A 27,308-nucleotide genomic window follows, 5' to 3' on the forward strand; every position below is an offset into this window, starting at 1 on the left:
ATTTTTCAACCGTCATGAGATAGCTGATGATAATCTAGCAGGCTACATCAGGATTTGAAAGGTATTTACTATTGCTGTATTTTGTTAATTTTACAAACACATGTATTGGAATTTAACTTTTCTAAGTGGGGTCAGTCAAAATTTCAGAGTTAGGGGGTTACTCAAATTCATCATGGTTGGCAGGGGGTTACTCGAAATTTCAGAGTTTCCTATGAAATTCACCGACCCCAGGCCGTAAATAATGACGACTCCCTAAAATGAGCCCCAACAAGTGGTAGATCAGAAAAGAATTGACAACATTTCAGAGTCCCAATATCTGTCCCCGAGGTGCATTCTACCTTAATAGCAATGCAAGGATACTGATTTATCACCCAGTGTGTTCATAGGTTCAGTCGGTCGTGGGTGGAGCACCAGGGTAGTACACATACTGATCTATGATGTAACACCCATGATGGGACTACAGTCGATTTATCACCAGCTGGATCAGAATTAATTTGGGGTAACTGGGTTATAGAGGTCATCATAGTATCCTCAACAAGATAGGCAAAACAGCAGAGACACGTACATGCCGTCGGGTACTTTGAGGAGGGTTATTTCTCTTCCCGCACGATGTTTGGTAGACTCGCTGTATTGTGTGAAGGTATGGATGGGATCAACCAAATAAATTTAATGGGAAAAGGGAAAACATTTTGTAAGATGTGTATGCATTATACTGGAGTAAAGGTGAAATTGATTTGAGATGAACGTAAGTGTTGTACAAAGTCTTGGTTTTCTTACTGTATTGCATCCATACCCAGAGCCTTTTGACCGTACAAACTGCGTACAGTATAATAAATGGCCAAACATGGATGATTAAAAACATTTGCTCTGACACTCCCCTTTTAAAAGCAGGTCTCGGCAGGATCTAGAACGAATAACAAATGCATCATTTGTTAAGGGACGAACTCTGAGATGCGAGAGGTTCGCTTTGCAAGCAATTGAAAGGGAGCACGACTGAATGTGGTGCAAGAGCTCAGGGAAGGGCTTTTGTCATTCAGCTCTTTGAAAAATGTCACTGATTTCAGACACGGCGATGCATGATGCAATTTCACCCCGAAAAGCAGACTATTTGATAGGCCCTAACAAAGTTGAAAGATCACATCAGTTGATAAACGATGATTCGCGGGCGATAAGCTGAATATAAATTACAAGAGATAGAACATCTGCAAAAAGCCCTGGCTTCAAAACGTCAATCATTTTGGCGTATACGCCAATGCATGCATGGAAAGGGCGGGTTTTTTCTCTCTTAACTTCATCATTGATACAGTCTCGTATATTGCAGTCCCTAACCGAAGTGTTTACTGCATACTGACCGAACACCCGTTTTTCCACACGTTGTGACAAACATGGCGGGTAAAAGTGTCCTGTTCATGATCTTCCTTGTGTACGGTAAGTATATGATTAATTTTTGCACGAGATATTAGAAACCATATCATTGTGATCGCTGTGGTCGACTGGCCGCCCAGGGAGCAGGCCGATCCATCAAATACCGATGTTTACTTTGTTCCATTATCCTGTCCCTCTATTGTCATCCTTTCAAGAATCCAATTCGACTATCTCATGGAGATTTTTGGTGGAAGATCGAATTCGCCGCCATGTGTTTCAATCTAATTCAGAGAATTGGTGTTTTTGCGGTGCTTTGCAATGCAAGAAGTGTTTTTGTTTGTGGGCGATGACGTCAATATGATATCGCCGATTAGATTTTTTTGGGGTGACTAGAAAAAGGATTGAATTGTTTTTCCCCTACACTTACAAGACCTCGCATAACCCCCGCCGGATTGGTAAAGAGTACTTGTCAGGCTTTCCGCATTTAGAATTCCTTATTTTTTAAACTTTCAGTCACGTCATACATGTGATGCAGGGCAGTACAAATTTTGTTTTGAACAATTATCTCGCTTCAGATTATTTTTGCATTGTTTACCACACCTCAAGAGATGTAATGGTTGATCAAAGAAAGTCGACAACGCGTTTAGAAAACAATACATTTGATGACGTAATTTGCCGAAATACAACATATCCATTGCACATAATAAACCATCAAAATATTCAGTCACATGTGTTCACAATGACTTGGCGCAGTACTTGGACTTTTTAAGAATGTGGTCTTATCTCTTGACGGGATCAAAACACAAATGCCACATGGCACATATAGAACATCGTTGAACATCAACAAATTATAAGTTTCGTAAACCTGGAAATACTTGTACTCTGGGAAATTAGCACAGCCATAACATTTAACAGGTTCTGGTGTTTACTGAGACTACTTATTAAGCATTTTGAGCACACCGTGCACTGTTCAGTTAAAATACATTACGTCCTGTTCGTACTTAGAGGGGTATCTTGTTATTGGGTTTGTCGAAAGTTCATACATATAGTATAATTTCAAATGGGAAACAAATGACCAAGACACTTTTGGTGAATCTCAAACCTAAAACGAAAAAAGTTGCCATCTTCAAATGACATTTCAACATGAACGTTTGTAATACTTTGGAATTACTGTAACCTGCTATATTTTGTTACACAATAACCATACCCTTTATACAACCATTTTCAGTTATAGAGCGCGAAGCCACTGCAGTGAACTGCAATAAAAACTGCTCACACTAATTAGTTTCAGCTGTAGCCAGCTGGCAAAGTCGACAACATTGTATGTCCCATGCAGACAGTTTGTCTGGGGAAGTTGAAATAAAAAGATTTGTACATGGACCAGTGCATGGTAATGTTACATTGTATCTTAATCTTGAACACAGGGTGCCAATCGTAAACTCTCATTTACAACCCGAGCCTCAGACAGAGCTAGTTTTGCCTTTGTACAAGCAGACTGAAACTAATTAGTGTAAGCAGTTTTATTGCAGTTCACTGCAGTGGCTTCGCGCTCTATTACTGAAAATGGTTGTAATTTGTTAGAAGAAAATACAAGATAAGGCAGTGAACTATGACGCTGTTCAGATCAACCATCACGAGATAGATTTTGACAAAGTAAATGCCATATACTTCACATCAAGAGTAAAATTGCCTATCACTGCCAATGTTTGTGAGTCCATGGCCGATGCCTGTATAACTTTGACGTTCCCTCATGTAATATGCGTGCATCAAGGGAAGGTTTAAATGAGGAAAACTCACATCTACAGAGATCGGTTTGTCTGACGCCATATTGTTTGAGAAAATGTTTTGTCTATATCAGACAAAAATCTGATTCAAATTCCAGTACCACTTGGACAAAAAGTGATTTCAAAAGGGTAAAACTCATTAAAAATGACTATCCATAAGCGTCAAAGAACCACTATGTTATAATAGAGACCATAGATAATTAAAATATGCACGTTACGAAAGAAAGGCACTGCGCTTGACTTCGCCTGTCATCTTCCCTATGCGCAAGTCTGAAAGTATGAAAATCCTACAATGAAATCATGATTTAAACTTCTTCTGTACACAATTAACCCTGAAATAGATGATAGAAGCTTAAAGAGACAATCCCCAATCCCTGGTTCTCGCATTAGTATTTGTTGACATTGAGTATTTAAATAGTGTTAGCCCTTTGCTTTCCATCGAAAATTTTCTGGGGTTGGTCAATTTGCTTTTAGATAAAGCTAGTAACCACTAGCCACCCCTTTCAACTTCTGACACACTTTTGGAAAAAAATATTTGAAAACAAAATATTTGAAAACTTAACTCTATCAATGACTAAGTATGTCGCCGACACGGGAATCGCATTAGAGCATATCAAGATGGCGTGTAGATTATGCAAATTTATGCATGGTAATCGAATGCGCGTTTGTAATCAAAGGGGGCAGAAAAAAGTCCCCTGGGGTGGGGAGGGAGGGTTTTTTTGTGCAACGTTTACCTTATTTGATTTTATTAATTTGACTGTGATATTTCAAATAAAGAGTTCAACTCCACACCGTCTGACTGCTTTATATATTACCGACAAGTCCTTATCTCCTCTCCAACTTGTGTATACACCACTGTAATTGCTCGAAAACATTGCCAACTTGCTAATCCGCTGTCCGTATCAGCGGATTAATTGATTGAGTCAACACCACAGGCGTCAAACATGTAGTCCTATGTGGGACGGCTGTGGTGTTGACTTAATAAGCTAATCCGCTGATACGCACAGTCATTAACAAGTTGGCAATGTTTGCGGAGCAATTAGAGTGGTATGTGCACTGGTTGAAGAGGAGATAAGGAATTGTATGTATTGAAAACACAGTCAGACAGTTTGGAGTCGAAAGCTTTATTAGAAATGTCACAGTCAAAATTAATAAAATCAAATAAGGTAAACCGTTGCACAAACCTCCTCCCCACCCCATGGGACTTTTTTCTGCCCCTGTGCTTTGTATTAAACCAACAACGCAGCCCCTTAGTTGAGCATTTTGTTCCGCCGTAACTTCGACTCCTGCATCTAGAGATTGAGTACATTGTGCCACGGTCCCTCCACGGTCCACAAAACGGTCAAGAAACGCCACCAGTTTCTTTTGTTATAGTCCGGGTTTCGATTGGGCTTTCTGTTGATTTTACTGATGGGGATAATCCCGGATTATCACGCGTGCGGTGGGAGGTGTTAACAGTTACGTGCATAAAATTATCGTAAGCAGAAACTTAATTCTCCCAGAATGCATTCTGATTATTGTCTGCGCATGCGTCTAAAGGCCAAAGTTTGTTTACATCTGCCTGCCGTGGAGTCACGCAGCGTGAACTATGTACAAGTTCGGAGACGATTTCGTCAATTTTGACGACTCCCATGTTGATTGGGACTTCATTTTGGAAGATAAAAATCCTGCGTCGACACGTACTGCTGCGAAACCCAAGCCTTGCGTGGTCTTCCAATGTCCACAGTGTAGCAACCGATACAATCAGTTTGTATATAAATACCCATCGATGGGCTGACCACGGTCTCTCGTTGGTAACATACGAAACCCATACACGACATGATTTGTATCTCACTTGATCCTCAATCAGGAAAATCCATGGCAGAGAGTTTGGCACCCAGGCTTAGGGAGGTCATGTCACCAAAATGTCGCGACACTTGTAGGGCTTCTAGATTCTCTAAATTTGGCAGTCTGAGAATTCGAAAGGTCGACAAAATCAAAACATTGGGTTCGGCAGTAACTTGTGTCTTTAAGAAAGAACAGATTCCGTCATGAACCTGATTGCCTACTTTTGAGAAGACTGAACGATCGGTAGGGCCGCACTTGACACCTCTGAACGATCGATAAAGGAGAAAAAAAGGGTGAAAAAACGTTGCACTATTACCATAATGCCAACTCTCAATGGGTCGACGCACGGTCGACGGGAGCACCTTGCAAAAATAAGGTCATCGTAAGAGTTCCTTGATTTCGTGCATTGAATTTTGTTGAAAACGATTAAAAATTTCAAATCGAACTCTCAAAGTTTGGAACTGAGGAATTATCATGTTAAATCGATATCAAAAGGGAGTTAAGGAAGACATTTTAGGATTTTCCCATGTAATGCAGATACGACTCGTCGATCCCAAGCGACGCCATTTTGTTTTCAGTTGAAAATATAAACGCGGCAAAAAAGACAAGTTTTCTGTGTCGAATTAGGTTTCAAAATAACAACACAACATGATTCCCTATTTTTTCGAAGTCTTTGCCTTGTTAGGAGGTGCATGACTTACTTTTTTGATGAAGGTGAAAAAACAAACGGGGGAGTAAAATTCACAGTTTTTCCGAAATGCATGGCGTCGGTCAAGATCACCTCATGTCTGAACTCGGCCATAAAATATCATCCAAGATTTCTCGATAGTGACCTAGATCTTTAAGAAACTGTTTTACTCATCTTCTCACCAGTCTTCAAATACATGCGAAACAGTGCAGAAAGATGAAAATAAAGTAGCTTGATTGACTGAAAATCGTAGGATACCGGAGCGGGACCGTGTCACAAGACGCCACTGAAACAAGACGCTAACTTGCCTATGACGTCATTCGCTTCCTGCGTCCACCGCAACGCGGACTGTTGCAACTGTGTAGGTGATTAGCACCTTTGAACAAAAGTGTTTCTTGACCGTTTTGTGGAGGGACCGGGGCCGTGATTGTGCACAGAAGCGTGGCCTAGATAAAAAGGTGAAGGTGTGTCAACACTATCTATGATTACTCATAAAGTACGGTTGAAGATACGAGCAAACTAAAGCAATTGGTTGCTGGTATGTCAAATGTTTTGAATCCCTTGCGGCGTTATCTTGGCAAATAGCGTTAGTAATGAGATGTTCAGAACGACCTTCACATAAGATAAACGGTGTTACATATAAGTTTGTCGACTTGATTTTAGGATTTATTGTATCCTGATATGCAAAGGATAATTCTCTTTTATAAATTGTCGTTCTTAGACTTTTATGTATGTTCATAATGATATTTGTCGTTAATTTAGCAATTCAAGTAGTTTTACTACGTCCAAGACGTCTTAACAGCGAAATGCAACGTTTTGGTGGTTCTTTGAGATGTTTATTGTCTATTTGTTTGGGTTTTGAGAATATCGATTTTCAGACTACGGTTGAAATACGTTTTAACTTCAAGATGTTCTTCTGTCTGTTTGTTGACGTGATTTTAGGATTTATATTTTTCGGAATATGCAAAGGATAGTTCCTTTTCATAAATTGTCGTCATTAGTCCTTTAAGCTTTTTGTATGTTCATCATTTAAATGCTTTCAAATATATATTTGTATGTTGTCAATGATGATATTTGTCGTTAATTTTGCAAACCCCCAGCAATTCCAAGTAGTGTTACTACGTCGTAGACGTCTTAACAGCGAAATGCATTTTTTTTGTGGTTCTTTTGGTGGTTTTTTTGTATATTCGGACCACGATTAAAATGTTTTTCTGTCTGTTTGTTGCGACTAGTTTTTTATCTGAATTCTGATCGGTTTGTCTGACTTAATCAAATCAAATTAAACATGCTGTGCTCCGCGAGTATCGTCAACAACAGAGGTGCCGACTGATGCACCAAACGCGACGCTGATAAATACCAAACCACCAGATGTTAATTCGAAGTACTTGTCTGTGTACTTTAGATCATTACTCATGATAACAAATAATAGCAAATGACGTCGAATTATCAGTTGATGTTTTCATGGGTTCAATTGAACCATCGGTTATGGTGGCTGTCTCTTTTGAGAGCATGGAGGCACTACATGTGGGTCAAACCTGCTACCTATTTTGGTCCGATAGAGGTCATACCCAAAGCAAATCCCCAGCCCGGTTATTTAGCCTAGAATAAAAAGTACGCATAACTAATGAGGTACATTGAAAGGCCCAGAATGTGTTTTATGTCACAGAGTGTTGAACCTAACTTGTAATTTCTACCTGAAAGTAGGTCAAAGGTCATCCCAACATTTTTTGATCAAATTAAGATGCCATACTGGCCCATATCCAACAAAAAACCAAACTCCAGCCCTGTTGGCTAGCCCAGAATTGGAATTGCACACATTTAACGAGGTTGATTAGCTGTCAAAAGGAAAACTTCAAAGAGGCACTTCATAAAAGTAAAAGTAGTTCCGAGGTAATCGAAGGTCGTTCGAAAAATCGGTAACAAACGTTGTTTCTTGAGCATTATTGCATGATCCGAGCTACATTACAGACAGCTAGACTCGGTGACGTAATATCAAATACAAAATAATTGATAGCGCTGTTGTGATGAAAAAAATGAGGCTTCACTGCTTCAAAATAATTTTTTCACGTAAATGATCGTTTGTGCTGAGCTAAATTACTCTTGTTTCTTCACAAGTATTCTTCAGATGCGACGCAGGCCGATTGCGAGACTGACTCCAACGACAAGCTCGTTTTAGTCTGAGGACAGCGTTCTTTGCCTCTCCTGGTAGAGTCAACGCCGATTTTCATATTTTCATCATTTTCACAAGAGACAAAATTAGGCCATAGCAGTGTGTTAATGGCTAAAATACATCGAACATCTGTCTGTCTGTCTGTCTGTTGTCTGTCTATCTGTCTGTGTGTCTGTCTGCCTGCCTGTCTCTGTCCCTCTCTTTCTCTCTCTGCACTATTTTATTAATCATAGAAACTGCTGACAATGAGTCATTTATTTTCAATTTACGCCAACATCAGCAGTGACTCTGTGTACAGGATATCCAGAAGTACTTTTGGAAGGCTCGAACCGATTTAGGAGTGACAGTGTGCAGCGAGTAAGGAGAGAGGGAGATGAAATACCAGATACTCAAAGAGATTGCACGGACCCAGACAATCCGGTGAGTCGAAAACCGTCGAATTGCTTATGTATAACGGATTTGAAAATCACACTTATGCCAGTCATTTTATGTGGCTATTTCGAAAGGGTTAAAGATATGCGATATGATAATAGATATTTATATTTCACACTCCAAGAATCGAATGAGTGAAACTCAAAGAATACTGACACAAATCTGGCACGAAGGATCATGCATATTTCCGCCTCTCTCAAGGGAAACCTGGTATGCTATATTCTATATTTACAATTGATATGAAGTACTGGGCACTATGTCCACGTGATCATCCCTGTTTACATGCTCATTCTCTTATAGTCCATATATATATATATATATATATATATATATATATATATATATATATTATATATATATATATAATATATATATATATATATATATATATATCCCGGTGCCGAACGTGTTGGTATGTGATGGACAGTTCCATTTTCTAGGTGGGATCGCAGATATAGTTAAATTGTACTTGATGAACTATACTTGCAATTCCACCATGGAAATGGAACTGTCCGCCTCTTACCAACACCTTCGCCACCTCGGTGCCACCGAAAGAATTCCTTAGTTGTCTGATGACCGCATAGAGCGCGAAACTCAGAGTCTCACTCCTGTCAATTCTGAGGTACAAACGCTCTGCGGAATGATCGCATCGAGCACTTTCTCAACCGACGAGTACAGCCTAACCTACCTACCTACCTATATATATATTATATATATATTATATATATATATATATGTATGTATATATATATATATATATATATATATATATATATATATATATATATATATATATATATATATATATATATAATACATATTATAGGTAAAAATGCTTCATGCTATTCAACTGAATAAAAAGCTTTGGAATAAAAAGTTACCAAAGAAAATGGAATCTTCATGTGACATAACTAGGCATGTCTATTGGCAAAAAAAAAAGAATTGTTTCGAAGGCATGTATAAAAGCCACAGGAAACAGTTTTGTTAATTCTTGTGAGTCCGTTACACAATGCATTTTTGTTGTTGTGCATTAATCTTATAGAAATACCCACCGACTACAGTCCACACGGGAGAGAGGTTGGAAGAGTTGCGGGAAGAGATGGAAAAGTATGAGGCTCTGGCTTACATCGTACCGTCAACAGATTCTCACTATGTACGTATCCCATGGTTTCATTTATTGGTGTGAATTCTCAGAAGAATAGAAGTTGCCTCATTATGTTTTGACCATAATAAAAAAACCATAAAAGTAAATTGCCCTTGTCTCAAGAAAAACACACATGTGTATATCAGTATATTTGTAATCACCCTGTGTCTTGGACTGCCAGGGTTAGTTCATCCGTAGCTTTCCCAACTCACGTCTCTTCTCCCTGCCTCGTTCTCCAGGGCGCATCGTGTCATAAGAGACGGCACTGGATAACAGGAATGTCTGGCTCTGATGGTGAGTTGGTCTCCAAATATATGAACCCTAAGCGAAGGAAAGGCATACCAGGCTAACATTGGCCAATGACGTCAGCACTGCGCTTGATGACATGAGAGACAGTGCTGGTGGATTTTGTCCGGGCCGGGTATATTTTCGAAGTTAAAAAATCAACATCACAGTGCAATGCATTTGTTGTGTTGGAATTATCCCAGCTGTCAATAAAGATGTTGGAGAAGATCCGAATAAAGTTGTTAATAGATGTGGGATATATGTATAATGGCAGGCTGATGAACCTTTCAGTACAATAATTATATTTTGTATCAGTTCTGACAAAAATGACCGGCCGCTGTTGGCGTGTTTCTCACATTAGTGGATACATTTCTTACATATTTTGTAGCACTAGAAATCAGACGGCATGCAACTTAAGATTAATTTTCCAATTATTGGAAAACAATTTTTGAATCAGAAATAGGTTGAAATACTATGATTTGCTTGCAAACAGACAAGTGATGCTTCTGAATATTAGTATTGATTATTTAAGTAAACTTTCAGGTTTATTAATTTGATTTTCACAGAGATCTGTTGTGAATAAGACGAGAAAATGAGCTCACACGATTTACGTGAAATTTACGTAAAATAATAAGACATGGCTTGTAGGCTTTCACCGTTGAATCTGGAAGTTGCTCAAATTCGGCGGCCGGTGGGGGGGTGAGATGGATGGGTGGGGATTCACAAAGGAAACAGTAACAAGTTTCTCAGCTTCTCTGCATTCGCCTCAATATATTTAAACGGTATAAAACTAATTCTGATATGAAATTCTAGAAAAAATATGCACTTTCGCGCGTTTCAAAGTACAATATGTCAAATCTTTTCTGGTGAAAAAACAACAACACAACGAATTTAGTTTCTGCCTCAATTCTCAAGGTTTAATATTTCACTCATTTTAAAATCGTCGCTCTTTCTTTCATAACATATGTAGAGCTAGAAACAAATTACTTATCTTTTGAGTCGACCAAGTATTGAAGTTCCTACTTATATTTGTTTCACTTCCCCAGGTCTAGCCATCGTTACGACTGACGAGGCAGCGATGTGGACCGATGGTCGATACTTCCTACAATCCGAACAACAACTTGACTGCAACTGGCAGCTTATGCGCGAAGGTCAGATATCAGTCTAAAACAAGTACTTGTCTTGTGTACAATGCGATTGAAAGTACCCTCATCGACCATATGGACAGAATATCGGCGTGATAAAGAGATACAACAGTAAATTATAGTATTCTTGTGGATGCGTATGCTAAAAGAGTGTTTTGTTTTGTTCATATGTGTATGCATGTAATCATATTGTCTACGATTTCTATGCAGTTTACCAACAGTGTCTTATCCAAAATGTATAAAAACACTCCGATTGGCAAACCTTCTTATGGTCGAACAGAAAAAAATATTACGGTTATTGTGTAGTAACATTTTTTGTAAAAAAGTGAACACCGTCATGCATCGTCTCCCAGGTGAACCAGAGACACCCACCGAATGGGATTGGTTGATTGATGTTCTACCATCCGGGACAGCTGAAAATCCAACCAGAGTTGCCTTTGACCCGACTGTGATGTCGTTCAGTAAGTAACACTGTTTTACAATCTTTTCAGCGATTGACTCAAACTAGCGACTATATGTCGCTCAGAAATAAAAAAAAATCGTTACTTTGGGGGAGGTAGCATATTCTTATGCCAGGAAGACATGCAAATCATCATATTCCGTTTATTTACAACCATATGGACGTCTATAAGTTGAAATGTTAAGAAGACGAAAAAATACAATCCCTAAATGTCTCGAGGTACATAAACGTTCGTGCCAGAGCCTTTCGTTGTCCAGGGATAAAAAAAAAACATTCACAGTTAAATGACAGAACAGCTACAATGTCCGCCGCGTTTATTTTGGCTCACTTTTACGCCTCTATTCCATTAGCTATGTATAATACGTACAAGGATGCATTCGATCAATCTAGCAAGCACATCGCGATGTACTCTATAGAGACGAATTTAGTCGATGAGATATGGACTGATCGGCCTGAATGCCCGAATGAACCGCTTCACATTATGGACGTCAAATGGGCAGGTTTGTACAGCAGTGAATTCACAATTGGTCGTATACGGGACGTTTTGATAGAATTCTTACGTACACAAATTGTATAGTCGTAGTATTTCTGCAATATAATGTAGTAAGAAGGTTTTATTCATGATATTAATAAACCGTGCTTGAAAATGGTTTTCAATGGCGAATCCTTTTCAAAGTAATGAGAAATTCTTGTGTTATGTCACTCTGAGCATTTGCATATTTTTCATTACAGTATGAAACTTGTAATTGAAAAAATCCCTTCATCCTACAGTTACTGATTCTTTGGTTTATCATACAATCGAATCATATTTTGGCGCCATGAACGCAGACGATTCCTTTGTTCTCTTTGAGCTCATAAGGGAGCATTCGTTATTTACGGGGAGGGGGGGGGGGTTGGTGGAAATCAGGGGGGGGTTGACTTTACAAAACCGCTTTTTAGGGGGGGTCAAGTTTTACAATCAATGATTGAAGGGGGGGTCAAATTTTACAAAGGTTTGTATTGAGTATGGAAAACAAAATTGACTTTGGAATTTCACCGAAATGTTGCTTGTGTAACCGATGTTTCGAGACGGCAGAATAATAACCGACCGAAGCTCAGCCAAATTTATTTCTCTAGCAGGGCCAACAAGTCCGAGACTGACGTTAACCTCTCTAGAGCAGCAACAGAGCATGTAGCCCTGAGTACAGGTCTGTGTGTTCCTGGCGTATACGGCCTCGCTCCACCACGCCCTGCAACGGTCTGTGGAGATAACTTGGGTCTCTGCAGCGAGATTCAAAATGGGGATCTCCATGGGTAAACAACTTGTCGATTTTGTTATGTTTCAGAAAATGAGCGTTTAGAGAAGTCAATCGCATCTTTTCTGGGATGGTTAGGAGGTAAAGGTAGGCAGGGAAAAGATTTTGCCCCAATAGAGCAGAATTTCGGCCAAAAAGACCCTTTAGTCTTCATTGCGGTCCAGATCCAGGCCGCAGAGACCTCAAGTCTGTTCAAAGACCATTGCAGGGCTTTGGTAGAGGCCATATAATGCTGGGAACACACGTGCACACACCTGTACGCAGGGCTACACAGCGTTGGGGCATGAAATGAGGAACCAACACACAGTCATATAATGTAACAAACAACTTCTGTATATTACTATATTGTGTCAAATATCGGGGTCTACATATAAAATAGTAAAACCGTACTTCAAAACTATAAATATTACTCCATGGTAACAGTAACCGTACTGATCGACCTCCCGACGGCAGGAGTCGAACACACTTCAGAACAAAAACTCTGTTCAAACCCTTTCTAAATGCTTAACAATTTCTATGGAAAACTTAACGTTACCGCAGAGGTACCTCAGACTTGACCACGCGGCTGGGAAACACAAATAGTTCACACGCGACTTTAACTAATGTTCGATGATGAGCACAATTGTAAGTCCCGTGTAATGTCTGCACATGAAAGTCGGCGACAACACACGCAATTCACTGCTAAGCAGCGTCCAGTTCAGCTACCACGGAAGCAGCCAGATCTTTGTTTACTTCCGGTCGGGACATGCCGAACTAATCTGAAGTCTTCCTCTGCTAAACTCCGCGCATCGACAAAAGTTCAGTGGAACGGTCACAAATAATGTTCTCATGACAATCTCAGACATCTGACTGAACTCATAAACGGAATAAAGTCCACATTTAACACACAATTTGCTGCAGAAGATCAGCTTTCAACTTGTGGTGATATTATCATCTTAGCGTGCCAGTGCGTATATTGCAAATATACGGCACGGCTTTCACTTGTGTGAGCAATGTTCGTTCCATCGACTAAAGTAGAGGATGGCGTAGGGTTTAAATAAACAGTCCGATCCGCATAAAATTCGATCTCTGCCACTCACCAGTTTCTTTACATATCTGCTGACTTGAGTAAGACTCAAAATAGAGAATATCTGATTTAAAAAGCACACGCTGACACTCAAACCTTCCAGTGCCAGTGCAGCATACAACGTAAAACACTCTCTGGAAAGTTCCCGTCTTGGACTCCCTAGGTATACAGTGATAACACACAAGAACTCCCAGGCAAAATAGAAAATACACAGGTCCTCCATACATAATCTATGAGAAGCTATGAATAATTTCTTTTTAAAATACAAAATTAGCTAAATCTGTGTATTTATAGACTTCTGATTATTGATATTAATGTACTTGATAAGACTAGGGTAGTTACCAGTGCATGTGTGAGCAAGAAATTTGATTTTGGAATTTCACCGAATTGTTAATTCACTATCTTGTCAGAGGAAACTATGAATAATTTTTTTCCATTACAAAACAGTTAAATCTGTGTATTTATGTACGCTTGATTATTGATATTAATTTACTTAATTAGACTAGGGTGGCAACAAGTGGATGTTTGTGCAAGAAATTTGATTTTAGAATGTCACCAAAATGTTGATTCACTATTCTTGTCTATATGGAAACTATGAATAACTTTTTTCCAATATAAAACTAGGCAAATCTGTGTATTTATGTACTCTTGATTATTGATATTAGTGTACTTGATTAGACTAGAGCGATTACAAGTTCATGTGTGTGCAAAAAATTTGATTTTGGCATTTCACCAAAAATGTTGATTCTCTAGTATGTGAGGAAACTTTTTCAGCCCGGGGCCGCACAGGGTGCGAAGGGTTAATGAATCAAATCTGATGAATTTTTTTTTTCATGGGGGGGGGGGTCACATTTTACAATTGATGAATTGAGGGGGGGTCAAATTTTAGAAATCTGATTTGGAGGGGGGGTCGCTTTTTACGTTTCATTTGTCGCTCAAATTCCACCAACCCCCCCCCCCTCCCCGTAAATAACGAATGCTCCCTAATCTGGAATATAATCATCTTGCATGTGTGATTTATAGTGCATCGAGGAACATTTAAATGTCGGTGTGAGTTCTCTAGCCGACCGCAATGCCGTCACATCGTTATACGTGGTTTTTACTTGGCAGGACAAGAGTGGTGGGATAAAATCAAAGACGTGCGTGATGAAATGCAAAAAGTCGACGTAGACATGTTGGTACTGCATGCTTTGGACGACACTGCGTGTAAGTAGCACTCGTCGACTCGTTATCAACAGATGTGCTCCGTCAGAGAGTTAAAATGGTAGTAGCCACAACTGTCATTTGTATACAAAGAGTGATTTCACATGAAGTGCGTTTGAAAAAAATTGTCATACATCCTTCATCAATTCTGCCACAATAGACAAACAGTACTTGTTTCTGGTTTTGTTTCAGGGTTGCTCAACATGAGAGGTGCGGATATCCCAAATAGTCCTGTTTTTTCATCGTACACCATTCTCACCCTGGAAGAGACAATGTGAGTTATCAGCATATTATATGATTATTATAATTCTTATAATAGTAGTAGTAGTAGTAGTAGTAGTAGTAGTAGTAGTAGTAGTAGTAGTATGAAGCAAATTTTAAAGTATCAAATAACAATGAATTTAACAGTTTTGATGTTTGAGATTACGAGTGTAAGGAAAAAAATGTGTCTAGCTAAGTGCATCACAAGACAAACGTCTCTCAACCATGCTGATACACGTTGATGGACTATTCAAGAGACATGAGCCGTCCTTGTCTAGACAATGACTAAGGGAGTCGTCATTTTTTACGGCCCGGGGGTCGTAGGAATTTGAGGGGGGTCGCTCAAAAAATTGAAATCTAGAAAGGGATCGCTCAAAATGTGCAGAGAAAGAAGGGGGGTTACTCAATTTTTGGGCAGAATGAATTGAATCACCTCTGAGATTGCACCATTTCACACATCCATTTCTCAAAATTTTCGATGCGAGAGGGGGGACATCCCCTCTCGTTCTCTCCCCTTGGGGTGTTCTAACAGATTTCTCAACATTTTCCACGCAAGAGAGTGGACAACCCCTCTGACACTTCCCCCCTCAGACTCCCGCATGTTCTCCCCGAATAATTTTACAATTCTGCCCTGCCTGATGCCTTAGTGAAAACTCTGTCATGATACCCATCCAAAGTAAACAATGCTATATGGTTGGATACTGGCTATAGCGTTAGCTTTTATATGTACATTTTATTGCAACTTTGAATTTATTTCATTTTGTTGGTTTCACCTTTTTCAACCATCATAAGATAACCGATGATAATCTAGCAGGGTACAGCAGGATTTGAAGGTCTTTACTAATGCTGTATTTTTGTAAAGTTTACAAAAACATGTATTGATATTTAACGTTTCTAAGTAGGTGCGTCAAAATTTCTGAGTTAGATAGGGGGTTACTCAAATTCGTCATGGTTGGCAGGGGGTTACTCGAAATTTCAAAGTTTCCAATGAAATTCCTTCAAACCCTCCCCGGCCGTAAATAATGACGGCTCCCTATGAGGTATTTTCGACTGATGAACACACTGTAGTGTTATTGCAATATATCCTAACTCGTAGTGCCACACACATATCTGTTCAACAGACTCTACATCATCAACGTTGACAAACTTGTGACTGATGTCCCTGAAATACGGGATCATCTCAAACGAAATGACCAGACAGCTGTGTGCGCAGACCCACAGCAAAACCATCAGTGTCTGGACATCCGGGAATACGACACTTTCCTCGGTGATCTCAACAACGAAGCCGATAAGGAAGGCATTAATAAAGTTTGGATCAGTGACTATGACGCAAGCTATGGTATCTATGGCAACGTGGATGAGGTTTGTAGTTTTTGAGTTTGTCTTGCTAGGAAAAGATAAAAAGATCCTATCCATAAGAATTGCAAATCTTCATATGAAAAAAAGAATACGTTGAACTGCCAGCTCAGCAACAGAAATACAATTAGCAATGGAAGATGAATTACAATTTCCATGTCGGTTATGGACCGTGCCTTGAACCCTGAGAGAGAATGTCTTCAACGCTGGGGGTCTTTATGAAAGTGACATTTGAATGTCAACACGTTGGAAGTAGGAGACTTAGTTTTAGGAAATGTATGCATGAGGTTACATATTGCTGATTGTTTAAGCAATAATGTATCCCCTCTAGGTCCATGATGGACGACAGCAAACTTTGCAAGACATAATGTACGAGGCGAGGCCGAGTACATCATGGAGTGCAAAGTTTGCTGAAGTCTATTAAGGACCGGGTGGGGATACTTTATTGCAATTATTTTATAGTTTTGGCAATGCCAGTGAATTGTAAAAAACATCTGGTCCACAATATTGAATAATCGGACAAATTATCCATATGGGAATGACGTCACAATTCACTGACATCGACAAACATGTACTGAAATAGTTAATGATGAAGAATGCTAAAACCCGCTCTGTAATATACTTTTATATTATTTTGATATTACTTTTTCGTTTTAACGTAAAGGCCAAACATTACTCAGCCGCTGTTCCGATCAGGATTATGAAGGCAGTAAAGAATGAAAATGAAATCGAGGGAATGAAGGAAGGCAATGTAAGTACTGATTTAAGTTTTTCCTCACGTAGTTCACACACGTGATTAATTGTCGCATCTTTGTTCGTCTGTCTGCATGTCTACCTTTCTGTCTGAGTCTGTCTGTCTGTGGACACGGGATCTCAATAATCGCTCGCCAGATTTTAATCAAGTCTCGTCTGTCGATTTTGTTTGGTAATGGTAAGACTTGCTCAGTTTTTGGTAGGCGTGACTTGCGCAGTTTACGCTAATTTGCATAATTAATAATTTTAGAGCAACTAATATAAAACAAGAACTGCTGCACAAAATGTTGAGAGATATGTTGTTAAGTAATGAGATGGCATAAGTTAATTGCTATTTTGCATATTTGATGAACTTTTGCAATTAAGTAAATAAACCAAGAATGACTTTATGGATCAGGATAAAATCAGCTACATAGAAGATGTATGTTTATGTTGGTAACTAGTTTTAAATCGGTGGGACTTGCATAATTAATGCTAATTTGTATAATTAATGCTGATTTGCATAATTAGGTGTCTTGAGGCCATATATTCTCAGAATGACTACATCAAATCTGATGAATCATGATAAAGATATTGATCATACAATTATATCATTATATCATTTTGCAGTTTCATGTCCAATATATTGCTCATTTGCAAATTTAAATATAAAGTTTTACAATAAAGGCTTCATATCTCGAAGGACTCAACCCGATTCAACGAAATTTGCCAGATTTGTTGACGATACACAGATATACCAGAAGTGAAAGACATTTAGTAATTCGTGGTCAGGTAATTGTTAATTTGCATTTTCAATGTCAACATTCACCCCTCCAAATTCGGCAAAACTTGATAAACATATTGCTTACAACAACATGTGATGGACTTTACATACAATGTAATTAGTAATTTGCATATTTACCCATCGAGAATTTACTGAATTTACACACCACTGCGACATACATACTGAAACACGGGAGCATTTTTCAGCATTTTTCTGGTTAGAAATATAACAAAAGTCATGACAAACGCGACATACCGAGTACCCGTGCAACGAAAGGTTAAAGGGAAACAGTCGTCGGAACTGCGCCTGTGCGAGTTTCTTGTTTACAAACAATGTATTTCGTGCACGATATCTAGATGCACCTCATCACTATAGCTGCAACATTTAAATTAACACGATGTAGATTATGACACTCGTGTTTTAACTTTCATCAATTACCATCGCACCTTCGATACAGTGTTTACATTGGTCGTATGGGTCCCATACGACCTTTGAGCGCAGTTCCGACGACTGTATCCGTCCGACGGGTCAACTTTTAACATTCTTATGCTTCTATTTTCGCCATAAAATGAGATTACTTAGAACTCAATGGTAAGATATACTTGCGCATTTGTGGTTGGGTGGATTTGTAGAAAATTACGACATAATTCCATATGCATACAATTCCCTTCCCTTCTTATTTTACAAACCTTCCTTTCCATCGACAGCTACAAGATGCCGTTGCTTTAATTGAGTTTTTGCATTGGATCGAAAATGCCATGGAAGACGGAGAAGAAATTACTGAAATGTCAGCTGCTGACAAAGCTGAGTCCTTCAGAAAGTAAGATGTTTCAATATATATCTGATGACTTTTGTAGTCTCAACTATTCAAGCGCTTGCGCATAGCCTTATTTTAACTTTGAATGTTGTCAGAGAACGTTTACGTGTAACTTCAATTTTCAATAGCTAAGTTTTTCTGTTCGATATAGAGGGCATACCCTTTAAAAATACTGCAAAGGTTCTCATGCACTTGTCATGTATGTACTCATGTACATTGTTCAATATTTTTTTAAATTTCTAACAACTCTATAGTCGTTCATCGTTCAAAATCATGCTGCGGAGTAAATCTACATGTACAATTAAGTATGCGCCTCGAAAGTGAAATATTTAAACTTTTGCTCAAATTTTCCTCAAGGAATATCTCAATCGTTCTCTTTCAAAATCAAGAATAAAAATCGGGGGTCACCGTGCAAATTTTGGTGCTGCAGAAACAAATTACTCAAGATTTACCGATATTTGAAATTCAAAATGGCCGCCACCCCTTTGTTAACTCTATGGAGAAAAAATAATTTTTTTCGATTTTCGAAAAACTAATCCGGTGGAAAGTTTTCTTACATAAAGAGCTTTCCAATGAACCCCCACAAGTGGTATATCAGAAAAGAATTTAAAAGGTTTGAGAATATCTGTCCCCGAGGCGCATTCTACCTTAATGTTTCTACACATTGCGCTTTATGGATATCGTATTTCCTGAATCTTCAACATGATTCTGAGACCTGTGATCTTACAAATTAAAGTTGTGCCATAGTGACTTTACCACGAGTTTGAAAGTGATGTGAAAGGATAAAGTTATTCAGTACGTTAAAGATATTGAAATTAGTATGAAAGCTGCGGAATACACGACAAGAAATACATTTCCAACCAGACTTTTATCTTGAGATTGTAACTTTTATCTTCTGCCGAAACATTCCGAGGTATAATGCAATGAGCAAACGCTGTGTTTGCAAAACGATTAAACTAGTATATCATTTAATGAATAGAATTTACAACATCAAGTTTTTCGTTTCCATACTTTCCATTCAGCATCATGCTTATAACCACACACGTCTTGTTATTTGATCACTAACTCGAGCTCCGTCTTCTCATCTCCAGTGTACAAGGTCGAACAATGAAAGACCTAACATGAATGGAACCGCTGCACATTTCAAGGCAGATCATATTTTTGTAATAGTGATTTAAAAACTTACCCTATCCTTACCAATGAACTCAACACACCATCACTTAGCAGTGAACCCATACCATATATATATGAACTATTACAGTGTATAATATTATTACTGTCTTTTCATACAGGGATCAGCCCGATTATGTGATGAAAAGCTTTAATTACATATCAGCCTTTGGTCCCAATGCCGCTGTGATACACTATACGTAAGTATAAAGAATACCAGACAGTCCGAATGTTCAATTCTCTTAACCATATTCCGGGACAGCGTTACCATTGTTTTCAGCTAAGAACAAATGAACATTTTATTACAATACCCTTAATTACTGAGTTTACCACAGACTTTTCAAAATTTCTACGTGCTTTTCTACACCATACACAGTCCTCCACTATAAAGGGTTTGTATTTTCTTTTGCTCAGGGAAGAAACTAAAGTGCAGTAAATTGATGAATGTTATCACAAGTATCCATGTATTCTATCCTAAGGTTGTTAAACTACGTGTCCGTTTAACTGACAACCATAATTGAATAAAATGAAAAAACATAATAAAGGATATAGGTTTAACAAGAAGAGAAAAGGACGTCTTTCTACATAAACGGAACGTTTTTTTTGTGTAATGAAGTGTACATATCTTGTTGGTTTTATGTCAACATAGGCCAAGTGAAGAGACGGACTCCAAAATAACCAAAGAAAATTTGTACCTGCTTGACTCTGGGGGCCAGTACAAGTGAGTAATTTTATTTATTTATTTATTTATTTATTTATTTATTTATTTATTTATTTATTATTTATTTATTTATTTATTTATTTATTTATTTATTTAGTATTTATTTATTTATAATTTATTTATTTATTTATTTATTCATTCGTTCATTCATCTATGTCGGTTTCTGTGTGTGCCAGAGAAAAGAGCGACCAAAGAGTGCGTGAGACAGGAGAGGGGGAGATAGACGAGCACCGGCATGTAGACAGACAGACAGACAGACAGACAGACAGACAGACAGACAGAGAAAGAAAAAGAGACAGGAAGGGAGACATATAGCCACATAGGAGAAGACAGTTCACGTCTCATATGATAAAGACAAACAATTTACTGAGGGAGGCTTGTAATATTGATCGCTAACATGATTAAAAAAAGGGTAATCCGTTATGAAGGCACACCAGTAGACGGAAGAGGAATATCTGTTTAATGTATGTATCAGCCATCTTGATTAAAATCTGCAAAATATTTAGTCTGATCCAAGTATATTGCATGGTTATACAATGTCTGTTGTTTCAGGTGTGGTACCACAGTTGACACTACTAGAACGATGCACTACGGATCACCCCAAGAAATTCATAAGGTAGGAAATCCCGGAGTAATCGGGCAACACTGTTAAAAATGCAATAACAGGTAGTACAAGCAAATATTTTCGAATGTGTCACAAGTTGGCTTAGGGCTGCGAAAATCTAAGGAAGAGCAAAACCAAACGAAACATGAACAAAGCTGGAATATTGAGGAAAGTGATACCAACACACAGTCTAAGGCAATAAGCATATTTAATTTGGTATAAGACATGTCATGTACACACAAAATGAACTGAAATAAGTAATACAGCAAGTAAATTACGAGTAAAAAGTATACAGCTTGCTATGAAATACTGGGCGATCTCGGATTACTGACAATAATATGCAACAACAGTCGATTAAACGATGTGGCAGTCCCTTCTTGAACGAAGCACGAACTACGACTTGCCATAGATAGAAGTGCTGAGCGACGACTGTCCGACGTTGACTTAAAAAGACTCTTTGAAACCGGTCGGTAGCTGCAGTTCAGCCAAGTCCAAACACTCGAGGACGTAGCTGGAAACCTCAGCTCTGGTCATGGTTCAACAGACTTTGACCACACTAACCTGGCACATGGAAGACCATGCCTTAACATACAAAAACGCGGTATACATAGAGCGCAAAACATCTATATGCAAACCCAGTATCAGTACCTCAAAAAAGTTTGACCCTAGCATTACCTCAAAAAATTAAATGAACTCAAATAGAATTGTATCTCAAAATTCACAAAACAAACCGTGACAGAATGTCCAGATGTTCTTGGTGTACGTAAAACAGATCATCCTGTATCGAATGAGATCCGAAGGTTTTTAATATGTATATTTTCCCGAAATTCAATATAATGTTCCCTGTGCGTTTTCTACCTTTTTCTAAGTAGAACACTATGCAGTAATAGATGTGTGCATCTTCCTGTTTTATTTTGTCCACAGCAAGCGTATACCCGAGTGCTAATGGGGGCTATTGATCTCTCTCTGAGTATTTTCCCAGAAGGAACCTACGGTATGCAATAATCACCAATGCTTTCTGCATAGTATTATCGAAAGAGAAAACGTGTACATGTATTTTTGAGTATCTTTTGTCGGTAAATGTTAACAAAATGGAGAAATCACACATTTTTGTTTCTATGTATAAACTATGTCTTGTGTACAATCTTCATAGATTTGGTTGCGTTGAACCTGTGCTGTAAATACATCACGTGTTTCCTTGGTAGCAATTTAAGTATATGTGCTTACAGGACTGTTTACTTCTTCAAGGTCGCGACATCGACGTGCACGCTCGTCAACCTCTTTGGGACTATGGTTGGGATTATCGCCATGGAACTGGACACGGCATCGGCGCCATGCTGAATGTGCACGAAGGTAACAAACTTGAACGTCGAGTACATTCAATTTTTACTCTTCGAACTCGTCTGCGACATTCGAATCAGACAAAGACTGCAAAGTCATTCAGGATCTCTTTGACGTTGAAATCACAATCAATCACTTATAAAAAGCGACTGCGGTGAAAATCAGAGGTTCCTTGGTGCTCTAAAATGTCGCACGATATGCTGATATCATCATCATAATTGCTAACAGTGCAACGTACAGTGTAATATAACCTCTTTCGATATGTGTCCTCCACATGTTTTGATCAGAAGAAAGTATCGCAGCCAAAACAGTACAGATGATCCTTTCTTGTGGAGCGACATCAGCTGTTAATATGATTTACGTATAAACACAAGCATCGCTTTGCTCGCATTGTCAAAATTTCATTTGACATGCAATGACAAATCCAATCGCCTCGCTAGAAAAGGTATAATTTTTGTCACACGGCTCGGCCTATGTAACGGTTTCTATTATTATCGTCAAGTCATTCCTTCGGTTAAAAAGGACGCCTACACCCCTGCTCTGAAATGAAATATCTACCATTGAGTTTCACCAAGTTGAGAAAACTAACTTTCTCAAGCTCTGTTTTTAATCCAGGACCCAATCGTATTTACATTGGCTGCCGTAAGGGACAAGCCCCGCTAGAGTACGGAATGTTTTCCTCAGACGGTAAGGTCTTGATCAAACTATTGTCTCAGGGTATATCATGAAGCTTTTTTGTTTGTTCCGTATCACTGATTATTGATGTAAAAAGTTTGTTCAGTTTGAAGATTTCACAGCAATCAAGGTGAACGTCTTCTGGATGTACTTCAGATGTGTTCTGCATGATTGTATTGTAACAGCGAATGTGATTATTTTGGGACCTGGCCTCATCCAAGATATAATGACCAAATAATCAACATGTCCATGATACTTTTATAAAAGATTAGCGCCCACAGCATCGTGAGTTTCTCACTCAATGCAGCGTCTAGAGTCGTAATCATATCACGCTGATTATGCCTTATGTATTGTTGTTAATGAATTGACGTGACATACATCATCAAAGGGAGTTCACATTTGAAAGATAGCAGCTAGCTTGCTGTGAAAGCATCGTTTTCTCTATTTCTCCAGAACCTGGTTACTATGAAGACAACGAGTATGGTGTTCGCCTTGAAACCGTATTCATGGTCATAGATGCAGACACGCCGGTACGTCACATCATTTCTTACAGGCGTTACTTCATTATCTCGATGTTATTGAGTCATTTTCGAGATTTTCTCTCGGAACTTGTAACTTTTCATATTATTAGGGCCAATGCCTCCCACAAACGACCTTTCGTCGACAGAGATGAAACAGAATCGAATGGTTCATCAATTCACCCACCAAATACCTTTGCTTTCTTCTTCTACTTTTTAACAGCATAACTTTGGAGATTTGAAGTATTTCACGTTCGAAGAAGTGGCGTTTGTACCGTTCGAGCCAAAACTGATTAAATACGAGATGATGTCATTGGATCAGGTGAGATTATCGTAGTAATAGCGAGATACCGAGATTTCTCCGAGCTATAACGATTTGCAGACCAGTCATGAAGGTTAGCGTGTGCCTTCAATGTGCTGTTGTAAAACTGCAATACTGTTTTAACGGAACGTTTACAAAGACTCAGTAACTCATAGCGAATGTGTTTGAACGACTAAGTGCGCCATCTGTCGTTCAGAGCTAGATCGACAACATCGTATCTAGATGTCGTGTTTTCATGTATGTATGTATGTATGTATGTATGTATGTATGTATGTATGTATGTATGTATGTATGTATGTATGTATGTATGTATGTATGTATGTATGTATGTATGTATGTATGTATGTATGTATGTATGTGTTTTAGTTATTTATCAATAATTACTTACTTTATTATTTATTCGTTCAATAAATCGTTCTCAGTTGAACTGGTTGAACGACTACCACCAGAAAGTTCGCGAAAAGGTTGGTCCCAGACTGAGCCAGAAGAACCAGGACGCCTACGATTGGATGATACGACAAACAGAGCCAGTCCCCGTTCCATACAGTCCCCCAACTGATGGTGCCCAGACGATCTTCGCGAATGTTATTCTCCTGATGACCGTGACTGTTGTATCAATATTCAATAATTTCAATTAAATTGGACACCATTCCACCTATGCACCGAGTGGCGACATTGAAATTTTGGAGAAATAGATTTTTTCACAGTGTATATACGTGATGAAATCTAGCTTAAATTTCCTCCGCACTTACATCGACCGTGAAATGTCAGCATAACATGACGCAACATTAACTAGCAATTTAAGCAAAACTGTCATGATATAACACCAGAAATATTACATTTATAAGAACATTGACTGTTGTACAGTAAAAAAGTGTCGTGAAGAAAAACGATATGGTTTCACAGTCACATCCAAATATTGACAAGAAATTTTCAGATTGCTCACGACTTATTGCAATGTTTCTTTCATGATGTATATTATAACTGCGTGAAACGTCGATGACGAAGAAGTTTCTTGAAGACGAAACCACATTTTCTTTAAGAACATCACCGTTATTCCTTGTAATAGTGTATTTAGAACTGTAATACTGAAGGCGTTTTGTAGTCCTGATGATGGTTGCATGTACCAGAGAGGGACTCAACGATTCCATCAGATAGAGTAATTAGCGTTATTGAAAGCCTTGGCCTCGTTCTCGGTTACTTTGTTTGACCCACTCTAATAAGCGGAGTAGTTATATCTTATATATAATACAAGACCGGGATCGAGGTCAGATGTCTTGAACTGTTACATTTTCAGTATAGCGCCAACACTGTGAAAGTATAGTTACAATGTAACTTACTTTCAAAATATTCTTGATTGGTCGAACTCTGGGAATTTCTTTCCATTTATATTGGACCGTGTGCTATGAAAACAAGCGATGTAAAATGACCAGAAAAATATCGCTGCCTTAAGAAGTGTTTTGATATGTTGCGTTTTGTTTATGAATTACTGGTCTTTGTTCTGGGTTTAATTCTTGAGTTCACATCTTTACTACAGCTTGTAGGCCTATTGTACTCAGACTATTTTACGATTGAAGCTTGCTAACAATTTTCCAATACATTTTTCTACATGATGTTAAATAAACCGTCTGCCCGGTATGTACTGACTTTCTCAGAGGCACGGGAGTATTTCTGTGCACTGAGTTGCGATTTGTCTCTGTCATGACTACAAAATAAATATAGTTTTTCAATAACGTACATTCAGTAAGTTAAAGGGAAACAATCGTCTTAACTGCGCCTGTGCGAGTTTCTTGTTTAAATTACAAACAATGTATTTTTGTGCGAAGTATCTAGTTGTACGATGTAGATTATGACAGGCATGTTTTAACTTTCATCGTACCTTGCAGTGTTTACATTGGTCGTATGGATCCCATACGACCTTTGAGCACAGTTACGACGACTGTATCCCTTTAAACCAAGACTTTAATGTCTTTGTTGCTGGAATGCATGGTCTCTTCCTGACATTCTCCATACCTCTTTTACAATATCCAAAAACTATTATGAATATTCGATTTGCTCTTTTTTGATAGATATTCATTAGTTTTTCTTGCTTGTAAAAAGTTTGTTGTGTTTTTCCCAAAATCATGTCAAGTGCCTTGTGTTCAACAAAATGTCCGTCTGTAATGTCCAATATTATTATCGACAACAAAATTTCGGTCGAGATCTAGGGTTAAGGGATATCGTGTTTTGGCAACAATGAGCAAGACTAAATTATAACTTTGAATTAAATTTTAGATCATTGAATTCAAATGTTCAGCGCTCTGAGAACTAATCTGCGCCGGCCGGCTTTGAAGGCTGTAGCTGATTGGTCGATTACAATTATTCACAGTGGCTGATTGGCTGTTTTGAAATTCTTCGTTGACGTCAGTGATATCCAGCCAACAAACAAGCTTCCAAGGCGCTGCACATCACAAGAACTTCCACAGTCAGTTTCGATAACACTTTCAATACCAATGTGGGACCAATGTAGTATTGAAGAATCTGCAGTCAGTACAGGACTGACCTACATCTCTTGTGGTGTTATCGTTTTGGAATTTACCTCCTTTCATGTGTTGACGGACCCCAATAAATATTTTTAACCACAGCTCCCATTTTAGATAAGATCAATCAGATCAGATCAAATTAGATTAGATTAGATTAGATTAGATTAGATTAGATTAACATTAGATACAGTTAGGTCGGAAGTTGGTAAGATATGATAAAGCCGTCACGATTTAAAAACTCATAACTGCTTCAATCCGATACTGAACCCCAAATTACCTTTAAACAAAAGAAGAGTACACGCTTTCACTCCGTTCTCCTTAAAACGTTCCGCATGTTCAAGATCAACCAACAACTACCACAGAAAGCTGAAGATTATCATTCGGCGCGGAGGGACTGTGGGCGCATCAAAGCTTGATCGACGGAGCGTCCGCCACGTACATGATGTCAGAAAAGCCAGATTGCCTTGCACGACCTAAGCACTGTATTCATCGCTTTCCATCAGACAAAAAAGAGGCCGCTCTCCTTCTTGGGGACTCTTAGAGGAGGTTAGTTCAGTATACAGGGAATCACCTACCCTAATTTTTCTCTGTCAGAAATCAATATTTGAGCTGGAATTTCTC

At 38.6% G+C, this 27,308-nt stretch overlaps 1 protein-coding gene across 2 annotated transcripts; it reads left to right on the forward strand.

The window, feature by feature from the left end:
* Positions 1-1,206: 1,206 nt before the first annotated feature.
* Positions 1,207-25,896, forward strand: LOC139142103 (xaa-Pro aminopeptidase 1-like). Of its 2 annotated transcripts, none has more exons than XM_070711926.1 (21): positions 1,207-1,428; positions 8,118-8,254; positions 9,309-9,419; positions 9,650-9,704; positions 10,742-10,846; positions 11,194-11,301; positions 11,651-11,800; positions 14,772-14,867; positions 15,057-15,138; positions 16,247-16,487; positions 17,146-17,232; positions 18,705-18,817; positions 20,107-20,184; positions 20,634-20,705; positions 21,258-21,321; positions 22,234-22,303; positions 22,558-22,662; positions 23,266-23,337; positions 23,779-23,855; positions 24,067-24,165; positions 24,588-25,896. In XM_070711926.1, exons 1-21 carry the CDS (start codon positions 1,386-1,388, stop codon positions 24,801-24,803), a joined length of 2,181 nt encoding a protein of 726 aa, XP_070568027.1. In that variant the 5' UTR covers positions 1,207-1,385; the 3' UTR covers positions 24,804-25,896. The 2 variants fall into 2 exon arrangements, with proteins under 2 accessions (XP_070568027.1, XP_070568026.1); XM_070711925.1 differs by having other exon boundaries at positions 1,223-1,428; positions 8,115-8,254.
* The last annotated feature ends 1,412 nt before the right edge of the window (positions 25,897-27,308 follow it).

Source organism: Ptychodera flava, chromosome 10 (assembly GCF_041260155.1).
Source record: "Ptychodera flava strain L36383 chromosome 10, AS_Pfla_20210202, whole genome shotgun sequence".
Classification (NCBI taxonomy): Eukaryota; Metazoa; Hemichordata; class Enteropneusta; family Ptychoderidae; genus Ptychodera; species Ptychodera flava.